The sequence below is a fragment of the Equus caballus genome, chromosome 29 (assembly GCF_041296265.1).
Source record: "Equus caballus isolate H_3958 breed thoroughbred chromosome 29, TB-T2T, whole genome shotgun sequence".
Classification (NCBI taxonomy): Eukaryota; Metazoa; Chordata; class Mammalia; order Perissodactyla; family Equidae; genus Equus; species Equus caballus.
Genome location: NC_091712.1, coordinates 12258302 through 12284108, shown reverse-complemented (window position 1 = coordinate 12284108; position 25807 = coordinate 12258302). Strand labels below are relative to the sequence as shown.

Here is a 25807-nt window from a genome sequence, read left to right as displayed (position 1 = left end):
ACCTGGATGGAGAACAAAACAGGTAAGTGCCCAAGAGAGAAATCTACAAAGCTCCTCTCCCCCAAAATCACCTCTTCCCCATCTGGCATGTCTGGTTCTGGCATGTCTTGCAGGTGGTCAGTCATGTCCATCACCTGGTTTCGGTGTGTGCGACACCTGTATCTGGTGTATCCGGCAGGTGGTTCTCACAAGACTTGTAGGTGGTTCAGACGTGTCCAGAAGGTGGTTCTGGCGTGTCGGGCACCTGGTTACAGTGTGCCTGGCATGTGGTTCAGGATTCTCCATCTGGTGGTTCAGGCTGGTCTAACAGGTGGTTCAGGTGTATCCAGCCGCTGTTTCAGCTGTTTCTGGAACCTGGTTGTGGCCTGTGCTGGACCTGTTTCTGGTGTATCCATCATATGGATCTGGCATGTCCAGCACAGTGTTTGGGCGTGTTCAGCAGGTGGCTTCAGCGTACTGGGCGCCAGGTTCCATCGTATCTGACCATTGGTTCTGTGGTGTCTGGCAGGTAGTTCTTGTGTGTCTGGTATATGGTTCCAGTATGTTCTGAAGGTGGTTCCAGCGTGTCCGACTGGTGGCTACCGTGTGTCCGGAACCTGATTCCTTCGTGTGTGGTTGGTGCGTTCAGTGTGTCCAGGTGTTGGTTCCGGCGTGTTTGACAGTTGGTTCCCGCATGCCTGGCGGGGGATTCCAGGCTGTCTGGCAGGTTGCTCTGGCCTTTTCTGGAAATTGGTTCTGGCGTATCCAGGACCTGGTTCCGGTTTATCCAGCAGGTGATTTTGGCATGTCCGGCAGGTTGTGCTGGCGTGTTAGGCTGGTGGTTATGGCTTGTCTGGCAGGTGTTTGTGGCATGGCCAGCACCTGGTTCTGGCGTATTCGGGAGGTGGTTTCAGTGTATCTGGCACATGGTCTCGGCATATCCAACAGGTGGTTGCGAAGTGTGTGACAGGTGGTTCCTGTGTGTCTGGCATGTGGTTCTGGTACGTTCGGAAGATGGTTCCAGCATGTCCTTTGGGTGCTTCTGGCATGTGTGCAAGGTGGTTCTGGCGTGTCAGTGTCATGGTTCCAGTGTGTCAAGCGGGTGGTTCCAGGTGGTTCTGGCGTGTCTGGTGGGTGCTTGTGGTGTGTATGGCAGGTCATTCAGGCATGTCTGTATGGTGGTTCCAGAGTGTGCGGCAGGTGCTTCTGGCATGTCTGTTGGCTTTTTCCGGCTTCTAAGGGGCCTGGTTCCAGTGTATCCGGCAGGTGATTTTGGCTTGTCCAGAAGGTGGTTCCGGCGAGTGAAGCAGCTGGTTCAGGCGTGTCCAGCAGGTGGTTCACGTCTGTCAGTGATGTGGTTCCGGCATTTCCAGCACATGGTTCTGGCACTCTGAGAGATGGTCCTTTCATGCCCGTCGTGTGATTCTGGAGCGTCCATCAAGTGGTTCTTGTGTATCCGGCAGGTGATTTTGGTGTTAGAGTCAGATGGTTCTGTTGTGTCCTGCAGGTGCTTCTGGCACGTTTTGGACCTGATTCTCACATCTGCGGTGGGTGGTTCCACCGTTTCCAGATGATGCTTCTGAAGTGTCCAACAGTTGGTTCCAGCATTTAAGGCAGGTGGGTCATATAAGTCCTGCCCGAATCATTCAGCTGAGGCACGAATGATTGTCCTTCCACATGCTTAGGAGGAGAGAGACAATAGGATTTTAACCAACCACTCTTTGGAAGTTAAGAAAAACTCGCTTTCCACAGTGCTCTTACAGCATACTGGCAACCTCTCATGCCGCCCTTGTGCATGGGTGGAGAGAGTGTTCACAAAGCAGCTATGGAAGAAAGGCCAGGTTTGCTCAGCAGAGTCCTACATTGCCCTAAAATTGCAAGGCACAAAACACTGCCTCCAACCCTCAAGGGGAGATGAGCAATAATCCATCTTGCTTCCAGCTCTTTAGGAAGCTGAGAAAGAACTCACTTGCCACACTGTTCTTATAGTGTACCTTGAACATCTCATACAAAGGCACCTGAAATGCTGTTTATTTGGAGCCCTTAACTCATTGCTTTAGAACTTCTGCTTTTGGGGCATTTCCATCTTGCCAACCCAGCTCAGACAAAATGCCTACATCTTCTCCTTAAGCAAGGAGGCTGAGGCCCGAATGATTGCGCATCCACATGCTTAGGAGGAGAGAGACAATAGGCTTTTAACCAACCGCTTTTGTGCACTGGAGGAGAGAGTGTCAGAAAGCACCTATGGAAGAAAGGCCCCTTTGCTCTCAGCCGTGCCCTACATTGCTCTAGAGGTGGAAGGCACAAAGCACTGCCTCCATCCCTCCAGGGGAGTCAAGACACAAACCATCTTGCTTCCAGCTCTTTAGGAAGCTGAGAAAGAAGTCGCTTTCCACAGTGCTCTTACAGCATATTGGGAACCTCTCATACGCAGGCAGCTGAACGCCATTTCCTCCCAGCCCTAACTCGCTGCTTTAGAACTTCTGCTTCTGCCACATTTCCCTCTTGCCAACCCGGCTCAGGGCTAATGGCTACGTCTTCCCCTTAAGCAATGGGGCCAAGGCCCGAATGATTGTGATTCCACAAGCTTAGGAGGATAGAGACAAGAGGCTTTTAACCAACTGTCCTTGTGCATTCGTGGAGAGAGTGTCAGAAAGCCCCTATGTCAGAAAGGCCCATTTGCTCTCAACCATGCCCTATATTGCTCGAGAGGTGGATGGCACAAAGCACTGCCTCCGTCCCTCAAGCGGAGACAAGCCACAAATTGTCTTGCTTCCAGCTCTTTAGGAAGCTGAGAAAGAACTCACCTGCTGGATATGCTTGAACCAGGCACCTTAGAGGCTGGAAAAACCCGACAGGCATGCCGAAAGCACCCACCGAACACTCTGGAACCACCACACAGACATCCCATAACGACCCAGCAGACTCACCGGAAGCACCCACCGGACACACCAGATCCACCTGGAACCACCCACTGGACACACTGGAAACATGAGTCTGACACACCAGAACCAACTTCCAGACATGCTGGAAGCACCTAACGGACAGGCCGGAACCATCTTCTGAACCTACCAGAACCACATGCCACACACTTCGGAACCACCTGTTGGATATCCCAGAACCAAGTACCAGATACACTGAAACCACCTCCCAAATATGCCAGAACCAGGTGCCAGACACGCCACAAACACCTGCCACACAAGCTGGAACCACCATCCTAACACGCCAGAACAACTGGCTGGATACGCCAAAATCACCTGCCAGATACACCGGAACCAGGTCCTGGATACGCCAGTACCAATTTCTGGAAAAGGCTGGAAAATCTGCCAGACACGCCAGAATCACCCACCGGACATGTGGGAACTAATTGCAAGACAGGCCGGAACCAAAGCCAGGACACTCTGAAAGCATCAACCGGACAGGATGGAATCAGGTCCCAGACACACTGTTGCAACCTGCTGGACATGCCGGAACCACCTTTCGAATGTACCAGAACCATATGCCAGACACACAGGAACCACGTGCCAGACACCATGGAACCAACTGTCAGATACACCGGAACCAGGCTCCCAGTGTGCTGAAGCCACCTACCGAATATGCCAGAACCATGTGCCAGACACGCTGGAACCATGTGACGGATACACCAGAAACAGGTCCAGCACAGGCCAGAACCAGGTGCCGGACACGCCTGAAACAGCTGCTGGACACACCTGAAACACCTGCTAGACCAGCTTGAACCACTTCACAGACAGTCTGGAACCACATGCTGGGCACACCAGAATCAGGTGCCCGACATGCCAGAACCACCTGCTGGACACGCCTGAAGCACCTGCCAGTCTTGTGAGAACCACCTGCCAAGAACTCCAGAAACAGGTGTTGCACACGCCAAAACCAGGTGCTGAACATGAATGAACCACCTTAAAGAAATGCCAGAACCAAGTCCCAGACACGAGTGAGTCACCTGCAAGACATGCCAGAACCAGGTGCCTGACATGCTGGAACCACCTGCCGCTCACGTCGAAATCACCTGCCGGATACGCCGGAACCATGTGCTGCACAGGCGGGAATCACGTACCAGACATGCTGGGACCACCTGTTGGATATGCCAGAACCAGGTGCCTGATTCACTGAAACTACATGCCGGGCACACAAGAACCAGGTGTCAGACAGGCCTCGACAACCGACAGGGCATGTTGAAATCACCTGCATGATACCCCGTAACCATGTGCCAGACAGAACGGGACCACCTGCCGGACACACCGGAGCCATCTCTCAGATATGCCAGAACCACATGTTGGACACGCTGGAACCATCTCCCGGACTGACCTGAACCACCTGCTGGACACGCCAAAATCACCTGCCTGATATGCTGGAACCAGGCACCTTGGATGCTGGAAAAACCTGGTAGACATGCCGTAACCACCCGCCACACACTCTGGAACCACCACACAGACATGCCAGAACGACCCGCCAGACACACTGGAAGCACCCACCAGACAAGCCAGAACCACCTGGAACCAAATGACGGACATGCTGGGACCATGACTCTGACACGCCAGAACCAACTCCCGCACATGCCTGAAGCACCCAACGGTCACGCCTGAGCCATCTTCCGAACGTACTAGAACCACATGCTAGACACTTCGGAACCACCTGCCAGACACTTTGGAACCACCTGTTGGATGTGCCGCACCCAGGTACCAGATACCCTGAGACCACCTGCCGTATACGCCAGAATCAGGTGCCAGACATGCCACAAACACCTGCCACGGAGGCCGGAACCACCAGTGTAACACATTGGAACAATCTGCTAGACACGGCAAAATCACCTGCCGGATACACCAGAACCAGGTCCTGGGTACACCAGAAGCAATTTCTGGAAAAGGCCGGAACAACCTGCCGGACACACCGGAATCACCCCTGGACATGCGGGAACCAATGGCCAGACATGCTGGAACCAACACCTGGACACTCTGAAAGTACCAACCGCACACGATGGAATCAGGTCCTGGACACATGGTAGCCACCTGACGGACACGCTGGAACCACATTCAGAGCGTACCGGAACCACATGCCAGACACGCAGGAACCACCTGCCAGAAACCATGGAACCCACTGTCAGATACGCCGGAACCAGGCACCCAGTACGCTGAAGCCACCTGCCGAATATGCCAGAACCATGTGCCAGCCACCCTGGAACCATGTGATGGATACACCAGAAACAGGTACAGCAGAGGCCAGAACCAGGTGCCTAAAATGCCAGAACCACCTGCTTGACACAGCTGAACCACCTGTCAGTCTTGTGAGAACCACTTGCCGGATACACCAGACGCAGGTGTCGCACATGCCAAAACCAGGTGCCAGACACATGTGAACCACCTGCCAGTCTTGTGAGTACCACCTGCCAGATACACCAGACACAGGTGTCGCACATGCCAAAACCAGGTGCCGACATGACGGAACCACCTGCAAAACATGCCAGAACCAGGTGCTGGACATGCTGGAACCACCTGCCGGACACGTCGAAATCCCCTGCCGGATATGCCGGAACCACATGTCACATATGCTGGAATCGCCTACCAGACATGCCGGGACCACCTGTTGGATACGCCGGAACCAGGTGCCTGATTCACTGAAACTACCTGCCGGACACGCCAGAATCAGGTGTCGGACACGCATGGAAAACACACAGGATATGTCGAAATCACCTGCATGATATCCCATAACAATGTGCCAGAAAATAAAGTACCTAGGATGTGTGAAATCCTATTGAGGCATATTCATATAATGCATTTATTATCATCTTTCTCGCTTTTTCTGTTTTATTGTTATAATTTTTTTTTTTTGAGGAAGATTAGCCCTGACTAACATCTACCACCAATCCTCCTCTTTTTGCTGAGGAAGACTGGCCCTGTGCTAACATCCATGCCCACCTTCCTCTACATTATATGTGGGACTCCTGCCACAGAATGGCTTGATGAGTGGTGCATAGGTCTGCACCCAGGATCTGAACCGGCAAAGTCCGGGCCACTCAGGGAGAACACGCAAACCTAACCACTGTGCCACCAGGCCGGCCCCAAGTTTTCTGTTTTTTTAAAGCAATTTCAATTCTTGCATTTGTTTCACCAGCAGTGGTATCATCGTCTTGGACAGTTTCCTCCAGAGTCACAGTATCTAAAATTTGGAGCATTTCTGTTGCTTGTTTGGATAAGTGATGTCAGAATGTCTAGTAAATCTTCCTTAGGAGAACTGTCTAAAAGACGTCTCAATTTAGCAGCTGCAGGGACATGTATATTCAACATTTCAATCGATAGTAGTTCATTTTTGTAGAACTCTTCTGATAATTCTCCCAGCTTCTCTTTAGTTTTACAGGTGTTGAAAAATCCCTCAAGTCAGTCCAACAGTTCCACTTTAACAGCAGGATATGACTTCTCTTTTAAATCTGTACCATCTGCAAACAGCACAGGCGTGTGGTCAACAAAAGTGAGTGGGAATTGGGCTGGGTACTGCCCACAATCTGAACCATCAGTGCCGCGGCCCCAATCCTGTGCAGTGGTGGCAGATCCTGAGTATTGCTGGCCAGGTAGGTCATGCTGGGGATGAGACTTAGGATGGTGCTCTGCAGCCCTCGAGCAGGCAGCTCCACACCAGCTGCCAGTTGCAAGTCCAGTCCACACTGAGTGCACATGGGGGAGCTTGGAAGCAGGAAGCCATCTGGGTGAACAGCAGCAGGAAGTGGCTGAAGAAAAATTATGGGAAGATGAGGGGAAAAAATGTATAATAAATAAAGCTTGCCTTGTTATGCAGATAAACTTCTCAGTTAAAAAAATTCTCTAGGGGTTGGCCTGATGGTTCACTGGTTAAGTGTGCACGTTCCGCTTTGGTGGCCTGGGGTTCGCCGGTTCTGATCCCGGGTGCAGACATGGCACTACTTGGCACGCCAGGCTGTGGCAGGTGTCCCACACATAAAGCAGAGGAAGATGGGCGTGGATGCTAGCTCAGGGCCAGTCTTCCTCAGCAAAAAGAAGAGGATTGGCAGCAGTTAGCTCAGGGCTAATCTTCCTCAAAAAAAAAAAAAAATTCTGTAGGGGTTGGCCTGGTGGCACACGGGTTAAATTCACACATTCTGCTTTGATGACCTGGGGTTCACCAGTTCAGATCCCAGGTGCGGACCTACACAACACTTATCAAGCCATGCTGTGGCAGGCATCCCACGTATAAAGTAGAGGAGGATGAGCATGGATGTTAGCTCAGGGCCTATCTTTTTAAGCAAAAAGAGGAGGGTTGGTGGGGAATGTTAGCTCAGGGCTAATCTTCCTCAAAAAAAAATTCTCTAAGAGTCATTCTCTTTCTGGTGCCGATGCTTTTCCTAATGGAAATTTCCTTTAGAAACATAAATTTCCTTTCCAAAGAGGAAGTCTATCCTTCATTTACAGCAGTCAAGGTGGAGATCAAGAGTTTTTCCTGCATCTGCTGGCTCTCGATTGCTTTTGGCTCCAAATAATTTGTATGTCAAAGTACCATACTTTGGGCATCTTCAGCATTCCTTCAAGAAGAAACAACTTGTTCTTGGAAGTCTCTGTCTCCTCCCCAACCCAGATGCACTCAAGCTGTTAGGGGCCAACAGCAAACAGGGTTCTGCCTCAAGAAGCTTTGGGGAAGCCTCTTCACCCTCAAAGGCCTGAGACACACTAGAGGGATAGATCACTGCAGGTTCTTCAGCCATTGAAAATAATATAAACAGCTCCATTCTCATAAATTTAACAACTTGAAAACAAGGAACAACTTACCAAAAATTTCAAACTAACAAAACTCAACCAAGATGATAGTATTTTCCTCAGTCGGGCGCTGCTAGCCAAGCTTTTTGCCACAAAACTCAAGACTTGGATTCATGCGACACACCTGAAGAAAGCACAAACTCTGGGGGGAACTGCACATCATTTGGTGACTTAAAAATAAAGATTTCTCCAAATGGAAGCAGACAGTATCTGATGCGAAGGTTTCCAAGGTGTCTGGACCAGGTCTGTTGGAAGTTTGTCTGCCAAACCTTTGAGGATGACATGACACTTCAGATCATCTCCAATGCCTCTGATCTTGATAACATGCAAACTTCAGGTAAAAAGTGCCAGAGAGTTCTCCCTCCTCTCACTCCGTGTTCCTCAAATGTGGCCGCGATAGGTTTCCAATCTGTGTGTTTTTCCTCCAACCTGGGACATGACTCCCAGAGAAGCTCCTTCCTGGCATCGAGGGACGAGAGGCTACTGAAAGTGGAAAAATCTGACTGCAGATCAACAGTGCTTTCAGAGAAAGATCGCAATCAAAATGGGGACATGTGAAAGTTAATAAACGGAAACGTAGTTGAAATAGTGTTGGAAGGCTAATAGAGGGAGTTCTCATGCCCTATGTCAAAGGCGCAGTGCAACAGGAAGAATAAAGACTTTCTCTTCCTGACCAGTCAGAAACTAACCCAAGGAGAGACAGTCACAACTCTGCCGATGAAAAGCCACTGCCCTCAAGACTGTGTCCAATAGCCCCCACAGTTTTCCCCACTCTGAGATAAAAGAGCTTCTCCTCTCTTCCTTGCTGGGTGCTCCTGCATGGCTTGCCATGGTTGCACACTCCAAATGGCTATTCTTTGCTAATCCCAGATAAACCAATTTTTGCCAGAGAAATAACTGGCTGTCTATTTGTTTAAGTGCAAGACTTGTTAATAAGCAAGAGCTGTAGAGAAAACATTTGATACAATCCAACTCCTGTTTGTCATAAAATTTTCTAGCAAGTTTGAAATAGATGGAAACTACTTTCACTTGTTGAAGGTCATCTACAGAAAATGCACAGTTGACTTCATGTTTAACAGGGAAACACTAAATGATTCTCCCCACAATAAGGAACAAGGAAAGGAATACCACTTTCACTACTCTTATTCAACAAAATACTGAAGCTTCTGGCAATAACAGAAGTAAAGGAAATAAAAGCCATAGAGTTTAGAAAGGAAAAAATGTAACCATTCCTAGTTTCATTGTTGTCTGTGTAAAAAAACTCTGGGAATCTACAAAAAAAAAAAAAATCAGAACTAATACGTGAGTATAAAAAGTTCACCAAGTACAAAGTACAAGATCAACACACAAAAGACAATTTTATTTCTACAACTAATGATGAACCTGCAGATGATAAACTTGAAAATGCTGTATTATTTAAAACCACTCTGAAGAACATGAAATATTCAGGCATAAATTCAAGAACATGTGTACAGGATCTGATGCTGAAAATTATAAAATACCGATTACAGTGATTAAAGAAGATGCAAATAAATTGAGAGCCTTACTATTGTCAAAGACAAATGCAGCAGAAATTAGTTAAAGTGGTGAAAGCAGATTTTATTCAGTAACAGCTGACAGAAGCTGAGCTGCGCTCAGATTTGTACGGAGGTGAATCTAGAATTTTAAAGAGGGAATGAAGGAGCAGGGTTCAGGGGCTCAGTATATTCAAAGAAGTGAAAAAGTACAAAGGTTGGTCAGCGTAACTGTGATTAGACCCACTGTGTTCGTTACTTTGCAGTTATCAAAGTTAGGATTCTATCCTCACTCAGAAGTTGAGAGAAAGAGCCTCTATCTGTCTTAATGATCGTATTTCAAAGGAGTGGCTCTTAGGTCCTTTAGAGAATTCTGAGAGATACATATCTACAGTTGTAAGCCCTCTTTAGTAAATACTCTAAGCAGGGGTATCAGAGGCCTATAATTGGGTGTTGACTAAAATAAATAGCAAATTTTTCTGTCAGCTTTGAGCTCTCAGGAAGGCATTTTAATGGTGGGCTGGAGTCATTCCGGTTACACAGACTCATGCAGCTAGAAGCCACGCCAGAGTCTGGTTGAGTCTCCTCCTGGTGTGGGGGTTTGGAAGGAGTTGTTATGTGCTGAGAATTCTGCAGTCCTCACCATGTTACTGGATAGAATAATGAGTACAGGTCTCAATTATCCCCAAATTGATCTATAGGTCTAATATTATTCTAATAAAAATTCCACCACAGTTTGTAGACAGAGACACCTTTTTCTAAAATTTATATAGAAAGGCACATAGCTGAGAGTAGCTAAAACAATCATGACAGGAAGAATAATGCGGCAGTAAACACTTTAACAATATTTAGTATTGCCTTGTACATACTGTAATCACAGCATCATCATTTTCATTGTAGGACAGCTACATAAATCAATGGAACAGAGTAGAGAATCCAGAAATGGACCACAGAGTTATACCCTAGTGATCTCTGACACCAAGAGTGAACCTTAATGTAAATTATGGACTTTGAGTGATAATGATGTGCCTATGTATGTTCATCAATTGTGAAAAGTATACTACTCTGATGAGGGATATTGACAACAGAAAGGTTATGCACATGTGGGGGCAAGGACTATATGAGAACACTGTGTATTTCATTAAATTTTGCTGTAAATGTAAAACTGCTCTAAAAAATAACATCCGTTTATTTTTTAATAGGCAATACAAGAATACCTTGTAGTGATAAAACTGATCATTATTTTAGCTGTGATGGATACACAAACTTGCACATCTGATAAAATTGTACAGAACTAAACACACAGGAACAAATTAGTACAAGTAAAACTGGAGAAATCTGAATAAGATAGTGGATTGCATCAATGCCAACAAGCTGGCTGTGGTATCGTCCTATAGTTTTGCAGAATGTTATCATTGTAAGGAACTGGGTAAAGTGTACACTGGAACTTTTGGAGTTATTCCTTACAGCAGTGTAGAATCTACAACGATCACACTATAAATTTCAATTAAAAATAGTTGGCAAATGGAAAGTCAGTCTATGTTTTAAGTTAGGAAGTTTCATTAAATGGTCAGTCCCATTACTTTATAAATTGAATACAATGCCAATAAAAATTTTAACGAGCTTTTCTGTTGAGTTAGATAAATGATCCTACATGGAAAAAATAAACACATAAGCTAAGCTAGGAAAATATGGACCAGGAAGAACTCTGAGGGAGGAGCTGCTCTATCACACGTTAAAAATATTGCAGAGACTGTAATGCGACAGGAGAGGATTGTCGCATGCACAAGAAGAGGAGAGAATGGAAAGGGAGGGGAGAGGGTGGCAGAGTTCAGGAGAGTGGGGGAGGGGTGGCCTGATTGGAAGTTGTTGACACGGGGAAGCCGGAGCTCACTAAGTAGAAGGCAGGCACCCTATGTGATGGTTTAGGGAGCATATGTGGCTTTCTCTGGCGGTCCTGTGTTGAAAGCAGAACGAGAGTTTTGGAAACTGGCAGTTACTGACCAAGTGCTGACTGTTCTGTGCTGAATGCTGCAGGGGCTGTGATTTGGCTTCTTGGGATGTTTGCTTCCCACGTTGGGAGTCAGAGTTATACTGTCATATATGATCTGGCCTTTGTCCATTTGTATATTCAGTCTCAAAAAAACAGTCGGTGCACAAATTCATCAGTTAGCTCGTCATTAAAAAATACTCTCTTGGAAAGTTAAACCTTCGAAAGTTAAAAAGATGAAAATGGTAAAAAGATGAAAGACGCCAAATAAGTTTTATAGATAAATATGAAGAAATTGAATAAGAATCTCAAAATAAAATATCCAGCAGTGAAGTAAATTTACTTGAGAATATATCATGCAAACTATGTTTCAGTAGAGTGTCATTTTTATTATCAGCATAGGAGAAAAGATGAGTTATGGAAGGGATTCTGCTCGTGCTCAGTTATTTCCTTTATTTAACATTAAGTCTTGAATAAAGTATAATGTCAAGCTGACTCATTTATTCCTTCATTTTAAAAGCTGAAGACTATTTCCTTGGTTTTTAAATAATGAGGTGTAAAGGAGGGGGTGAGGTGTTGAAAATAACTTCCACTGAGATTGACAGTAGCAATTGCTCTTGATTTTTTTGAGAGTCGTGGGGTCACCCATCAAAGCAGGAATGCTATTTATGTTCAGAAATTAAGAATCTGAATTTTATTAGGAATTTTGACTTTTATACACCCTCAAAAAGTAAACTTAGGAATTTATTTGAATTTTTAGCTCTGTTGAGGTATGAGTAATAGACAAAAAATGCACACGTTTTCTATATGTGTATTGATTAGTTTGGACATATGCATACACCCATCATACCATCCCCACAACCAAGTGCTGAACACATCCATGACCTCCAAAAGTTTCCTTGTGATTTTTGTGTGTTTTTTTAGCTTAGGAATTTCATGGATTTTAACCTAATGCTCAGATAAAAGAGGGAGAAGATGAGGTGTACATTGTTTCATTATGGTACCTTAAGACATAGACTGTCAACATACACATGACTTCTGAAAAGCAACATTTATTACTTTCACAATGAAATATTTTCTCCTATTTCCTTCAAATATATGTCCTTCTTATTCTACCCCCCACCCACTTCCTTTTTGAGTAGGGACTCAGGAGAAATTTCCAATGGTACTAACAAACAGGGTCCAAGGGGTGGCTGCCCCTCAGCCCTGCAGGCTTTTCCCCTGTGAGAAGCGACCACTTTGCACGTGTGTGAGCCAGTGTGGAACAGGACAGAGTATGTCTGCAGACTGGTTCAGCCTGCCCAGCCCCTTTGCTGCTTCTAACCTATGGCCACGAAAAAGGCTAAATGGAGGGAAATTAAACTTTGATGTGTTGATGATTGAAAAGGAAAGTGCCTTGCTCTCTAAGGGATAAAGTCATTTGGAGGAAAATCAAATAACTATCATAGTTATTTTTTCCTATCTTATTTTTCCACTGAAGCCACTAGATATTTCAATCTTTCTGACTTCCTAACAGAATCCAGTAGTACTTTCCTTTTCTAAGGCCAATGAACTGTTATGTAAGGGGCTTCTCTTGCTTTTTCCAAACCCTCCTGGGATTCTGTTTATCTACTGTTCGTTTTCCACCCCCTGCTTTTCAGATTGCTTTGTTCACTGTCCTTGTAAAATAAATGTGGCTCATTAAAATAAGCAGCATTAATATGTATCTCTTTCACTGCATTTTATCTAATAAATATGCTGAAGATTTTCTGTATTCTGCATGTGAATCCTTTGCTGAATATTGGAAGTGGGACAATCTCTTCGCATCCTGTGACTTGCAAATTCCCTCTTGTAATGTGTCTTATGATGAACCGAAAGCCTAAATTTTAATGAATCCCAGTTTACCGATATTTCTTTTATGGAGAGTGTGTGTGTGTGTGTGTGTGTCTTCTTTGAGAAGTTTTTTCTACCCTGTGGTCCCGAGGATGTTCTCTTATGTTGTCTTCTAGAAGTTTCATTATTTTACCTTTCCCCTTTAGGTCAAAGTGTCCAGGAATTGAGTTTTGTGTGTTGTGAGGGTAGGGCTCAAGGTTTCCTTTACATCCATATGCCCGTCTCTACGAGTAATAACAGGCAGCATTGGGACAGGTGGACACAAGCCTGGGAGTTAGGGGTCCTGTATTCTCAGCCTTACCCTCCCTTTAAAGCACCCTCTGAACGTGGGCAGGTGATTTTCCCAGTTCTCCCTCCTCTCAGACTCCTTCCTTCCTCTCTTCCTCCTATCCTTCATTCCTCCCTCCCTCGCTCCCTCCATTCTTTCTTTCCTTCCTTCCTTCCATCTATCCACCCGAGCATCTGTCCAGGTATCAATCTGTCCAACTGTCCTCCTGCCTGTTCGCCTGTTTGTCCTTCTTCTCTCCTTCCATCCTCTTTCCTCCCATCTCTCAACTTCTCTTCCTTGTCTTTGTTCTTCCTGCTTTCCCTGTGACCCTCCATTTGTCCGCTCTTCCTCTGTCCATCCAGGTATCCCCTCTATCTGTGCCTCTACCTGTCTCTTTGTTGTGTGTCTCTCTTCTTCAAGCACACTGTCTCTCTTGGGTTCATCTCACTCACAGGCTCGAACATCCCTCTACTCACACAATCCCTCCTTCTGTCACTCACATTTAGGGCTCACCTGTGAATGGTTGTCCTGGGACAGCCACTGTTGGAGTACAGAGGAGCCTGTGGGGCTTCACCCACTGTGTGGGGTCTCTGTGTCTCCCAGATGACAGCCCTTTCCACAGCTCCTGAGCTGGGCAGCATGTTCCTGCCTACTTCCTCATTGCTTGAGCAACCAGAAGACACCACAGGCCTAGGGGGCCCCTCTTCCTTCCCCAGAGGAGCTCTCCAGCCCCACACCTCAACTGACCAATTCTTACTGGGCAGCTGGGAAGCCGAGGTGTGCAATTCTGCTTTGAGGGCAAGCATGCTGATCACAAGGATTATACCAATATTTCAATCTGATGCAGCCCTCAGAGAGCCCCTGGTCTTGTGAAAGTCACAGAAAATTCTAATACAAGGTGGGATGTTTTGAGGAGAAGCACCTGGCATCCTTTGGGTGGGAAGAGCTCTCTGGAGGGGGTTTTGCCCAATTGGGGTCTTTAAGAAGGAGTAGGAGTTATATAGGGAAATAAGGTGTGGAGCGTGTTCCTGGCAGAGGAAATTGCATGAGCAATGGCCCTGTAGGCAAAAACAGCATAGTGTACGGGAGAAGTGACAGGAATTTGGTTTGCCTGAAGCACAAAGCCTAACTCAGAGTGAATGCATCAATGAGGCTGAAGAGTCAGCAGGAGCCAGATGTGCAAGGGCTTTGAGTGCCAGGTCAAGAAGTTTGAACTTAACCCTGAAGGCCTTAGGGAGCCATGGGTGATGCTAGAGCAGGAGTGTTCTAGTGAGATCTTCATTTCAGAAAAATGCTTCTAATGTTCAAGGCAGAGAACATCCTTTAGACAATGCATCCAGTGAGCATGTTAGGGTGTTGGTTCCGGTGAGAAAAGATAAGACCTACCTGGGACGTGAATGAACAGAAGGAATGCATTGAGGAGCAATCTGTAGGTGCAATTGGTGTTACCGGCAGGGGAGGGAGGAGGAGCTGAGAGATATGCTGGCTTCAACTTGGATGAGCGCAGCATTGGGTGGTGGTTCCACTGGGAGCAAAGGCAACAGATGATACTGAGTTCAGGCTTCTGATCTGGTCTCAGGCCAGCTCTCAGTGATGGCCATCTCTCTCCCTCTCTTCTTGCAGCCAAGGGGCACGACCTGAAGGCCCTCACACTCAACTCCACCATCTCCAACATCCAGTATTTGACAGACATGAGCAAGAGCTCAGCCACATTGAACTCCACTGAGAGAGTCCTGCAGCACCTGATGAGACCGTGGTGCCAGCAGCTCCCGGCAGGATGAGTCCCAGCCAGCCGCACCCCACCTGCTGTCTCTCCTGCTCATCCTCCTCCTGCCTCCTCCCCTGCTTGGATCCTTGTTCAAGAAGAGCAGCCTGGGTCCCTTGTCTTGGGCTGTAGACTGATCTCCCTCAGGGAAGTCCCTTTTCTGAGCATATGAGAGTCATGAACACTTTCGGTGACCACCGCAGTTTTCACTCTTGCCACTGACTGCCAATTTGCTCCTCCCTCCCTCTGGCCCCCATTATCAGAGGATTCAGGACATCTCTCTAGAGTCCCCACATTCCTCTCTCCCCGGGCCTGCGGAGGAAGGGGCAGCCTCCAGCATGGAAGCTGTCTGCACCTACCACCCTGACCCCATGGCTCATGATGGAGAGTGTGACAGAGACCCCATGTGACAGAGAGCAGCATTCCTGGGTGCTGAACCAGCTGATCCACCATGTGACCCCGAGGGACCTCTACTCCCTGGTCAGGGACAGCCTTTTTGTCAGTTGTGAGTGTTTGTGCTGAGCTGGATTGACAGTGATCGTTACTTATGCCTGTTCTGCTTTATTTCCTCTCTAACAAGTCAGCCCAGGTTCTGAGTGGGGGACACAGAAACCACATATGTAAAAAGTTTCAACTTACAAATGCAGACTATGTAAATGGATTTGTTGATCCCAATAAAAAAAAATGTGAACTATCTCACTATTAATTTTTATATAGATTGCCTGGACAGATGGTAATATCTTGGTTATAATGGGTTTAAATATACCATTAAAAATTAGTTTCACCTGTTTATTTTTACTTTTTTAAATGTCAGTATTTAAAAAAAGTTTAAATTTCATTAGATAGAGTGTGAAATTCTACTGTTGGACAGCACTGTTCAAGACGTGAAAATAAAGCCCAGAGAAAGTGGTTAGGGACAATTTTTCCAAGGAAAGGAGTCAATCTGACCCACGTGGCAACATGCAGAAAACAGTCTCATCCACACATACATACACACACACACACTTAGTAAGCAAGACCAACATCATCATAGAGTTGAACCACTACTTCTCAAGTGGCAAGAGCTTGCAGTCCTACATTGCTCTAAGTGGACGAACCTCAGGAAAGGAGCCAGGAGTCAAGAAAATTTACCAACCAGGAAGATCTAAAACCAGAGAGTAAAGGTCAGGATCTTTGGTGAAGTTCCCAGCGGCGGATTCTGTTAGAGACTCAATACGTTAGCGAGAACTTTGCAAGAAGGGTTGTTACAGAACTCACCTATCCTTTCCTATGTAAAAGTACACAAGTTTTGTAAAGAATACTAGCTCCTGCCAATCAACGAAAAGATGGTAGAACACGAATATCGCCCTTGTAAATCACTCCTGGATTAGTGAGCCAGTCAGGGAACAGATGACAGTGGATTGAGCTGGACCTCATTAGGCTGATTCTGACTTCATGACCATCCTGTGGATTGTCTCATGCCAGGAACTCTAAAACATGCTGTCCCCACCACTCTTTTGCCACCAAGGTCCACCAACCAGACCTTGCTGACAAATGCCCTGGCTGGGCCCCTTCTGACCACACCTGGAGGACTCTCCCCAAATCCTACTCCGTCACGGCGCTCTTCCACCTGCCACTGGCCAGGGAGGCATTTCCTCCAAGGCTGACACTCTGTGTGCCCAGCTCTGGGAATGACACGTCTCCCTCAAGTGAAGAAAAGGATCTGAGTCAGAGCCTGTGGGCTGCAGCCATTAGGACAAGGCCTGGGGTTTGCTGCCAGACAGAAGAGAACCTGTGGTGGGTGTGGGTCCCAGGGTTCAAGAAGCCCCCGTGATTTCTGGATAGAATCCCAGAAGACGATGCAGGACGGAGGAGGGATGCTTGGGTGTGATTGTCCTTGGGAATGTCCATAGGGAGGCGGATCTGCCATTGGTAATGCCTTCAACAGTGTTGCTCATTCATTGATTCATCCTGTCTCAGGGAGTGCTGTCTACATCCTTCCAGCCCCTAGTCTCCCGTCTGGAGCAAACAGACAGCGTCAGAAGAACATTTACATTTCATTTGTAATGTATGCGTACAGGGCATGCAATGTGCTGGATGTTGCAAGTGTTTTGAAACATTAACTCCTTTAGCACTCTCCATATCCTCACAAATTAGGTATGCTTATCCTTCTTGCCAACAACAGATGAAGAAACTGAGGCACCAATGAGGTAAGTACTTTGCCCTCTACCAATATCTAGGAAGTGATTGAGGTGGAATTTGAACATAAGTTGTGGCTCCATATTCTCTGCTCTTAACCACGTTCTTTGCTCCCTATGACTTCACACCATGAAGACGTTGGCTCAGTGTGTCCATTTTCTTGTTACACCCGGTAGCCCCACTCTTTGATCTCTGTCTGAAAAAGATGCTATTCGCATCAAAACTGTTGCACATACACAACCAAAATGACTTCTCCCCATATCCCATGTCCTGGAAAATACATAGAGAACATTTCAAAACATTTCTTGCCCAGGCTGGGAGTGCTTCTGGGAAATCCCACTGTTCCTGTAAGAAGCCAAGGGCAGGCTGGGAGCTGTGTCTTAGGGGAAAGGTGAGATCAGGAGATACTATGGGGTTACAAAATGGATGGGGGACCTCAGCAGGAATTGACTTCAGGATCTGGTGGTGTTTCAAGCTGGGTGCTAATTTTCTGGCTTTGGGTGTAGGGGCTGGTGCCGCATTCCAGGGAGAGGCCAGTCTCCCTGTGTTCTTGGGGAAACCAGACCCTTGAAAGCAAGGGAATGAGAATTTCCTTTCACAATGGACTTGGGAGGGGAAACATTCAGCCCAGAAGAGACAGTCATGATCCTGAGGAAACCAGAAGAAGCTGCCTCCTCGTCCACCAAGCAGAAAGCCCTCCTTCATGGACTCACTTTATCCAGATGAGACCAAGCAGGAGGACATCATGAGATGCCCTTGCAGGTGGGAGACCTGTGACAGTGGAGCCTGTGCCTGGGAGGCTCTGAAAGGCATCATAGGGGTGACATTTGCTGTCAGCAGGGTGCCAGATGAGAGGCACGCCTGCCTGTGTCTGGGAACAGTTTGAGTGTCAGGGAGAAGGCACCGCTGGCGCAGAGGCTCACAGGAAGAAGTGGGTCTGACCAGACAATGTCCGAAAGAGGGCAGTGTAGCTGGAAGGAGCCTGAGAAGAGAGAGGAGGGTAGATGGGGACAGGCAGGGCCAGAGGGCAGGAACTGGCAGACTGTGCTTTTCCCGTCGCTCTCTGATGACACTGCTCTAAGACATTGCACCTAGAAAATACAAATCCTTAACATCTCACAAATTCTGTGTGCCAGGAATGGGGCACAGCTTAGCTGGGTGCCTCCGCCTCAAGGTCTCCGTGAAGCAGGGGCCGCGGCTATATTGCGGCTCGACTCGTGGAGGGTTTGCTCCCAAGTTCACTCACATGCATGTTGACGGGGTTTGTTTGGACTGAAAGACTGAGTTCCTGCCTGTCTGTTGGCCAATCATTCCCTCCATTCTCTCCTATGGAACATCTTCATAGGACAACTGAAAACATGCACACTTGCTCCCCCAGTTCCAGAGATATAAGCTGCAGAGAGAGAGAGAGATGGAAACAGAAGGAGGGAAAGACGGAGGGGACTAAAGCCAATGAGTAAGAAGGAAGGGCCAGGCTTTTTGTTCTTAACCCTGGGTTGCGGGCCATCCCATCACCTTGGCTGCATTCTATTCACAAGGCAGTTCCTGACCACTTGTGGTTCCACAAGGACGTGCACAGCAGAAGACAGTGAGCACCAGGAGCCATAGTGGAGGCTGCCCACTACATAGGCCGACACGAGGCACTTGGGTCTGATTCTAAGTCAAACAGGAGACCTTGCAAGGTTTCATGCCAGTGAATGGAAGTATCTGAATTTCCCCTAATTTCCACCTCTTAAAGGTGCAGACCTGGAAATGAGGCCCAGAGGGGCAGTGACTTTCTCAAGGTCACAGAGCTGGAACCCAGTCCTGTTTTGAGGGGTACTCCACACTACATCCCACCCCTTCTTGTGATTCTTTCATCTCTAAGTGTGTGCATCAGACACATGGAAACCAGACCACAGGTGTTGTCGCTATTGTCTGTTCTACACTTGAGGATGTCCCAAGGGAGATATTTCTGGCCTCGTCCCCATCGTGCAGGTTGGGTGATTGAGGAGGCCCTGGGAGGCCCATTGGCATTTCCAGGACACAGAGCTTGTAGGAAAAAAGAGGTCGGAACTCAGCTGCATGTCCTCAAGCTGGAACCCTGGTTCCATCTCAAGGTCCTGTGTTGGGATCTGTGCTGGCTATTTGTGTACAGTTCTGGAGGTGACATGGGCAAGGAGGGTGAGCAGCCAAGATCCCAGAGAGGTTTTCGGTGGGTGTGATTGAAGAAGGCGCCCAGGTAAGGGAAACTTGAGGAAGTGACCTCACTTCCTTGGAGACAGACCCCAACAGAACTTAGCACACTGGTCTCCAGGCGCCCACATTCTAGACATAGCATCCTATTGAGCCCACTTGAGTGGCGACACTGGAGACAAGAGGATGTTCTCCTGCTGTCTCCCGAGTTGTGGAGGCTCTGGCTTCAGGAAAGCCAAGAAAAAGAGCCTTTTCAGTCACTATAGACACTGGCTTGGCCCTCACCTGCACCGCCTCTGTCCAACTGGCAGGAGGAGCACTCAGGTAACACAGGGAAAGCCAACCGGGTTAGGCCACAACTGGATGCCACCTGCACAACAATTTGAGCCTCCTTGTGTGTCGGAGGGGAGTGAGAGAGGGACGGTGGTGCTGAGTGGGCACCCACCCTGGGCAGGAGCCATTTGCTCGGTGTTGGAAGCCTGGCAGTGTGTCGTGTTCCCAGCCTAGGTGGTGGCTAGCAGGATGGGAGAGTAGGTGCTGGGAACCAAGCTCCTCTACCCATAGGTTAGTCCCGAGCCCTCCAGGTGTCATCTCATTCCCTCCCTGGCTAGAGGTCTATGCAGATGCTGCTCGGTACCTGATCTCTGCTGGGGTTTCCTCCTGTGGCCAAGTCGAGGCATGCCCCTCAGACCTCCCGGCCCGGCTCTCGGGCACTGTCTTTGCAGAGCTGCACGCAGGAGGTGGTGGAAGAGCTGACGGATGGCTTCGGGTACTCCATCTCCCTGGACAGGGACCAGCTGCACCGCGCCACCATCAATAACCAGGGCTGCTCTGAGGTGAGAGTGGGCACGGAGGGGTCTTCCCACCCAGGCCCCTGAGATGACCAGGGCAGGCCCAGAATCCAACATCAAACTGCCGTTCTCCTGGGACCCTAACAGGGCTGTCCCCCATGAGTGTCCCACAGTCCCATTCCCAAAGGAATCTGGACTTCCGCTCCTCCCCAACAGCTGCATAGGAGGGTAGGAGGGCACTCTTTGCATTTCCCTAGGAAGATTAGAGAAAACGTTGATGTCGTTGTCACTTCCCAATAGGCCCTGAGTATCTTTGAATTTTGCCTTTTTTGGAAAATGAAAGCTCGATAACAAGGGTCTCCAAACTCCCTTTAATGTAAAAGAAATAACCGTCAGCGTGTTTGAAAGTCAAAGGGGTTCTCAGAACGTGTCACTGCCCTGTACACTGTTTCCAGACCTGGGAGGGGTGAGGTGGCCACATAACATTTCCCTCCAGGTCAGCGTCTGATGAAGCCTCAGGCAGTTAGAGGGGATGTCCCTCAGCCCTCACTTTGGGCGGTTCTCAGTTCTGAGCCACAGGACCTAGAGAAGCCACTTGGCATGCCAAAGCCTCTGTTCTCCTCTCTAGAGAGGGGTGTCTGTTGGGTGTTCACTGGGCTGGTGCTCTGCACAGAGGGAGCTCTGTTGTCCCTCAGCGAGCAAATGGCCTCGAGGGAGCTCAGTGTGGAATCCTCCGCAGGACCAAAGTCAGATTGTACTGTGAGAGCCCAGAACTTTGCTGAGTTGGGACCCCTGTCTCTCCTGTCGCAGACGTCTGGGAGGGGCTAGGAGTTCCTGGGTCAGCTGCAGACCCCGATAACGCTGGTGGTTCGCAGTGGTGACCCTGACTCTGTGTCCCTGCTCGTCCCACCCAGAGTGAAGATGAGTCCACTCTGTCTGTCACTGAGGCCTGCAGGATGCGTGCCCTCCAGGCAGGCGTGATGCAGAGGCTCTCAGAGACTGTGCTGCCAGCCTTCCCCAGCAGAGTCCTCTGCAGTGTCATCACCTCCCTCTGCAGCTACTCAGGCTCCAGCACAGCCCACCAGGTGCTGGACCAGCTGTTTCCCAGGTGACTGCCCACCTCCCCCTCAGCACAGTGGTGACTCTGCCCACTGCCAGCTGTGTGTCTTGCCTTGGGAATGTCACCGCATCTCTCTGAGCCTGAGTTGGCTCCTCTGAAACGTGGGGTGGGAGAGGATGAACTTGCTAGGCTTCTCCCAGGGATGAATGGGATCAGCCCTCCAGGTGCTGCCCTGGTGCCCGGCTCTGCAGAGAGGGTGGTGGGCCATGCTGTGGTTGCTGCTGGTGATTATTTCTCTGTCCCCCACGGAAAGTAGTCTTCCTCTCCCTTCACTGGCTTGTGGCTTTTTGAGTTTGGAAAAGCACCTGGAGAGCACCCTGTCAAGGAGTTTGAGATGCCATCCAGCTGGCCCTGGTGCTTGTCCTTGGTGTAGCCACTTAGGGATCTCTAGGGCCACAGAGGGGCCACAGGCCCACTCAGACACCCAGGGTGGTTCTGCTTGGAGGTCATTCAACAATGTCTATGAAGGACCTACTCTGAGCAGGACTTCTGGACACACTAAGTGTCACTCAGTGACTGAAGCAGACAGCCTCCCTGGCCCTCCCCTCTAATCTGAGAGTCAGACAGTCACACTTGACATCATTCACAGGTCCCATCTACCCTCCATCCCGGGCGATGCCCTCATCCCCTTTGGGACACATGGAGGCAGCTTGGCCCATTGCGTGCGGGATGCTGGAGGACAGGACCACCTCCCAAAGTGAGTGGTCTTTGGGTCGAGAAGGACGGCCTCCTGTCTCTTGCAAACAGGGTGTGGGGAGAGGATGGAGGCTGTGGCCGGGTCAGGCCTGGGAGAACCCTGCGTCTCACCCATCTTGTGATTCCCATGGGAGGGCTGAGTTCTGGTGGCTTCCACTCCGGCAGGACTGGACTCAAAGACAGCTGTGCATGGGTCCCAGGCCCCTTGAGAATTGGAAAGGAGACTGGGCTGCGTTGTCCCCTAGAGACCCACTCCCAGCAGAGTCCCAGCCCCTCCTGCCTCCCTTTCTCCACATCCACACCTTGTGAGCACCACCGCCAGGTCCATAGTAGGAGGTGTGTGAGCAAGCTGCTCCCAAATCTGCTGGAGTCTTCATTCCAGTGGCCCACATTCATGCAGGGCTTGGGTGGGCTGTGTCCAGACCCTTGGGGAGGAGAGTATCGGTGGGAACAAGAGACTCTCACAGACTCTGTGTTCAGCCTGCTGGATGAGCAGGCCTGCCACAGCCAGGACAGCCAGCCAGGGCTCAGGGCTGGGATGGGGCCCTCCTCTGGAGGGGGAGGGTCTGGCAAAGGGGCGCAGATGCTAACAAGAGTGCCTTGGGAGGGCGGTGTTTAAGGAAAGGCCAGGCCACTGACTCTCTGGCCCATCTGCCTCCACGCAGTGCTATCTATTTCCTGCTGGGAACCTGGCTGGGCCAAGGGCAGGATTGCAGGGAGCCCCTGCGGTTTCCCGCTTGGACCCTGCAGCTGGCCACTCTGCACGTCAGCTTTGGTGGCTCCCATGTGGAGGGCCATGCCTACCTTCTGCCAGGCCACCTGGAGCATCTCAAGGCCATTGAGGCCGAACGGAAAGGTGAGGGGACTGGAGTCTGGGAAGACTGTCTGTGTTGAGGTTCATGGGCTAGCGTTCCCTTAGAGGCAGTGGAGCCCTTCCTATCTTTGGAAAGGCACAGAAACTGTCAGGTGTGTGGGTGAAACTTTCTCTTTATCCTGCTCTAGAGCCAGCTCCAAAGCTCCTGCCACTTCCAGAGCCAGAGCCAGTGCCAGCCCCCAGGCTGGAGCCAGCTGCACCTCCAGTCTCACCACGTGTGGTAGAGCTGGAGCCAGCAGCCCCTGAGTCAGCCACTCCAGGACCAGAGCAAGGGCCACCATTAGAGGCAGCCCCAGAGCCCAACTGCCCCTGGGCCGTGACCACCGAGGACCAGCTGCGGGAGGAGAAGCTGAACATCTTGGACTTCCCTCCCCAGCTGGTGGCAGAGCAGCTGACGAGGATGGCTTCGGTGAGCAGAGGAGCTCGCGGGGCGGGTGGCCCCTGCCTTCCCGGTGCCATGAGCCACCCCACACCTGCCATTCCCTGCTCGGGATTCCGATGATCTGGGTCCAAATCCCTGCTCCCTCTCTTATCAACACTGTGACCTGGGCAGCTTTCTTTCTCCCAAGCCTTCGCTGTCCCCTAGAGAACAGGGGACAGTAGAGATGGACACTCAGAGCACCTGCTGTACAGGGTGGCTGTGCCGATGAATGAGGTGGGAGAGAGTGGAAGGTGGGCAGAGTCTGGCCCTTTGGTGGGGGACAGGCACTCACTGAAGTGCTGCCAGGTCCTTGGGTGGATCCCCCACCTGCGCAGGTGGCCCAGACAGCCTCAGCACTTAGCAGGAAGGTGATGTGTATTGACTCCAGTGGAGACAGTCAAACAAAGCTGGGGGTTGTCCCTGCCTCGGGGGAATGTGCATGGGAATGGGGTGTGGGACCCGAGGGGCACTGGGATGGGTGCATGATGGCCCTTCTGGTGGGCATGTGTGGGCTGCCTTCTGGAGCTTGGAGGAAGTGAGACGGGGCTGGGAGCAAATGTCCCCTCCCTTCCCCACAGTACTGTGTCCGGGGTCATCCTGGACTGGGTGCATTCAGTGGACACAGACAAAACCCAGGGACTCCCACAAGCCTCAGGCCACATGCTCTGCTTCCTGAGCTCCAGTTCTGATCTCACCCTGCCTGGGCCTATGGGGGACTGTGGACGCCGAGCTGGGGTGCGGCAGGACCGGGTGACACTCCGAATCTTCTGCAGGAGCTGTTCAAGACGTTGGTGCCCGCCCACTGCCTCGGCTCCATCTGGTCCGAGCGCGACAACAGGGAACGAGAGTACCTGGCACCCACCGTCCGTGACAGTGTGATGCACGACAACACCGTGGCCAATTGCATCCTCGTCACCTGCCTTGGGGACCCCAGCATGACAGCGCAGGACAGGGCCAGGGTGGTTGAGCTGTGGATCAGGGTGGCTGAGGTAAGCCTTGGCACGCCCTGTCTGGATGCGTGGGAATTGCCTCTTGTTTCTCAGCCTTCAGGATTGAAGTCTGGGGTCTTAGTCCCTGGACTGTCCCTTGACCCTCATGCCAGGGCCACATTGACCTTGACTTGAGGTCCCAGTGGGGACAAGCTCACTTCCTTCCTTGTGTTGAGCTACAAATCCTTGTGCCTGGCAGTGTTACTCGTCGGGTGGCAGGTGTGCCCTCCCTGGCTTCCCTGGGCATCTGTCTCCTCCAGGACAGGGGAAGTCCGTGAGGGGACAGAAACCAGAGGCAGCAGAACTTCAGCTCCCCATCACGGCTCCATCTCTTCCCTTCCCCAGGAGTGCCGAGGGCTCGGGAACTTCTGTTCCCTCCACACAATCCTTTCTGCCCTGCAGAGCCCTGCCATTGCCCGTCTCCAAGACACCTGGGGACAAGTTTCCAGGTGGGTAGTCTGCTCTCCAGCCAAGCACCATGAGGGTGAGGTGGCCCAGGCAGCCTGATTTGGGCCGGCATGTCCCCCAAAGTCAGCTGAGGCCACCTGGAAGACAGCGAACGCCGGGCACAGGGACTGAGCTGGGTGCTGGGTCTCTGAGTCTCTCAGCGCCCTTAGGCCAGCAGTTCTGTCCCAGGGATTCATTTCCTTCCAGACCAGATCCTGGCTTGAGCCCAGGTGGAGATTGTCAAGTGTTTCCTTTGCAGCAACAGAAGCCTCTATGCAGCTGAAACCAACACTGTTCCAAAGAGATCTGTTTGGGACATCTGGGAATGGAGGCCCCGAGGACAAGAGGGGAGGCCCCTCCGCAGTCCCATGGGGACCTTAGAGCTCAGAGCACCCCAGTGAAATCCCTCATCCAGGCCCCAGGCGGTTTGGATCTGCTGGGTTCTCAAATAAATGGGATTTGCCTTCAAGCATCCCACAGTTTTTCTTGCTTGCTTTCTTTCTTTCTTTCCCCACCCCGCAGGGAGAGTTCTCGAACCTGGAAGAAGTGGGTCAGGAGAGAGAAACGCGTGAGCAGGGAGCTGCTGGTGCAGGTAACCTGGAGGCTGGAGATCTGGAAGGAGGCCAGAAGGAGAGGGGAGGGGAGCATCCCGAGGGGATCCTAGGAGGTGAGGCTATGGCAAGGCTCGGCCCAGGCTGGGGGTCAGAGAGCCCGGTGAGGGTGGGGCAGGCCGGGGCCACTCGGCCAGGCCCTGCAAGACACCCTGCCCTCCCCCTCCCTGTCTGTTCAGCTGGGGTCTGGACGCACCCCTGGAGTCCAGAGGTCGGGGCCTTGGTCAGATTTGGAGCCAGGGCTGGGGTGAAGGCAGCAGGGACAGGGCCTGTAGCTGGCACGGGGAGCAGCCTCTCCCAGTGGGTCTTTGAGCCAGTCACTGCCCCTCTGGGGGCCTC

At 50.2% G+C, this 25807-nt stretch overlaps 1 protein-coding gene across 4 annotated transcripts in view; it reads left to right on the top strand.

Moving 5' to 3' along the window:
* LOC138921418 (ral guanine nucleotide dissociation stimulator-like) overlaps window positions 1-25807 on the top strand; it is a 140541-nt gene that overhangs the window by 108938 nt on the left and 5796 nt on the right. For 2 of the 4 annotated variants that reach the window (XM_070255203.1, XM_070255204.1), the window contains exons 2-9: window positions 20245-20355; window positions 21225-21418; window positions 22020-22127; window positions 22792-22982; window positions 23129-23409; window positions 24195-24410; window positions 24756-24859; window positions 25380-25449. In XM_070255203.1, the coding sequence (XP_070111304.1) occupies window positions 21267-21418; window positions 22020-22127; window positions 22792-22982; window positions 23129-23409; window positions 24195-24410; window positions 24756-24859; window positions 25380-25449 (1122 nt within the window). In that variant the 5' untranslated portion in view covers window positions 20245-20355; window positions 21225-21266. Of the gene's footprint in view, window positions 1-15024; window positions 17356-19616; window positions 19844-20244; window positions 20356-21224; window positions 21419-22019; window positions 22128-22791; window positions 22983-23128; window positions 23410-24194; window positions 24411-24755; window positions 24860-25379; window positions 25450-25807 lie in introns of those variants that run through there. The other 2 variants (XM_070255202.1, XM_070255201.1) reach the window with 2 other exon arrangements.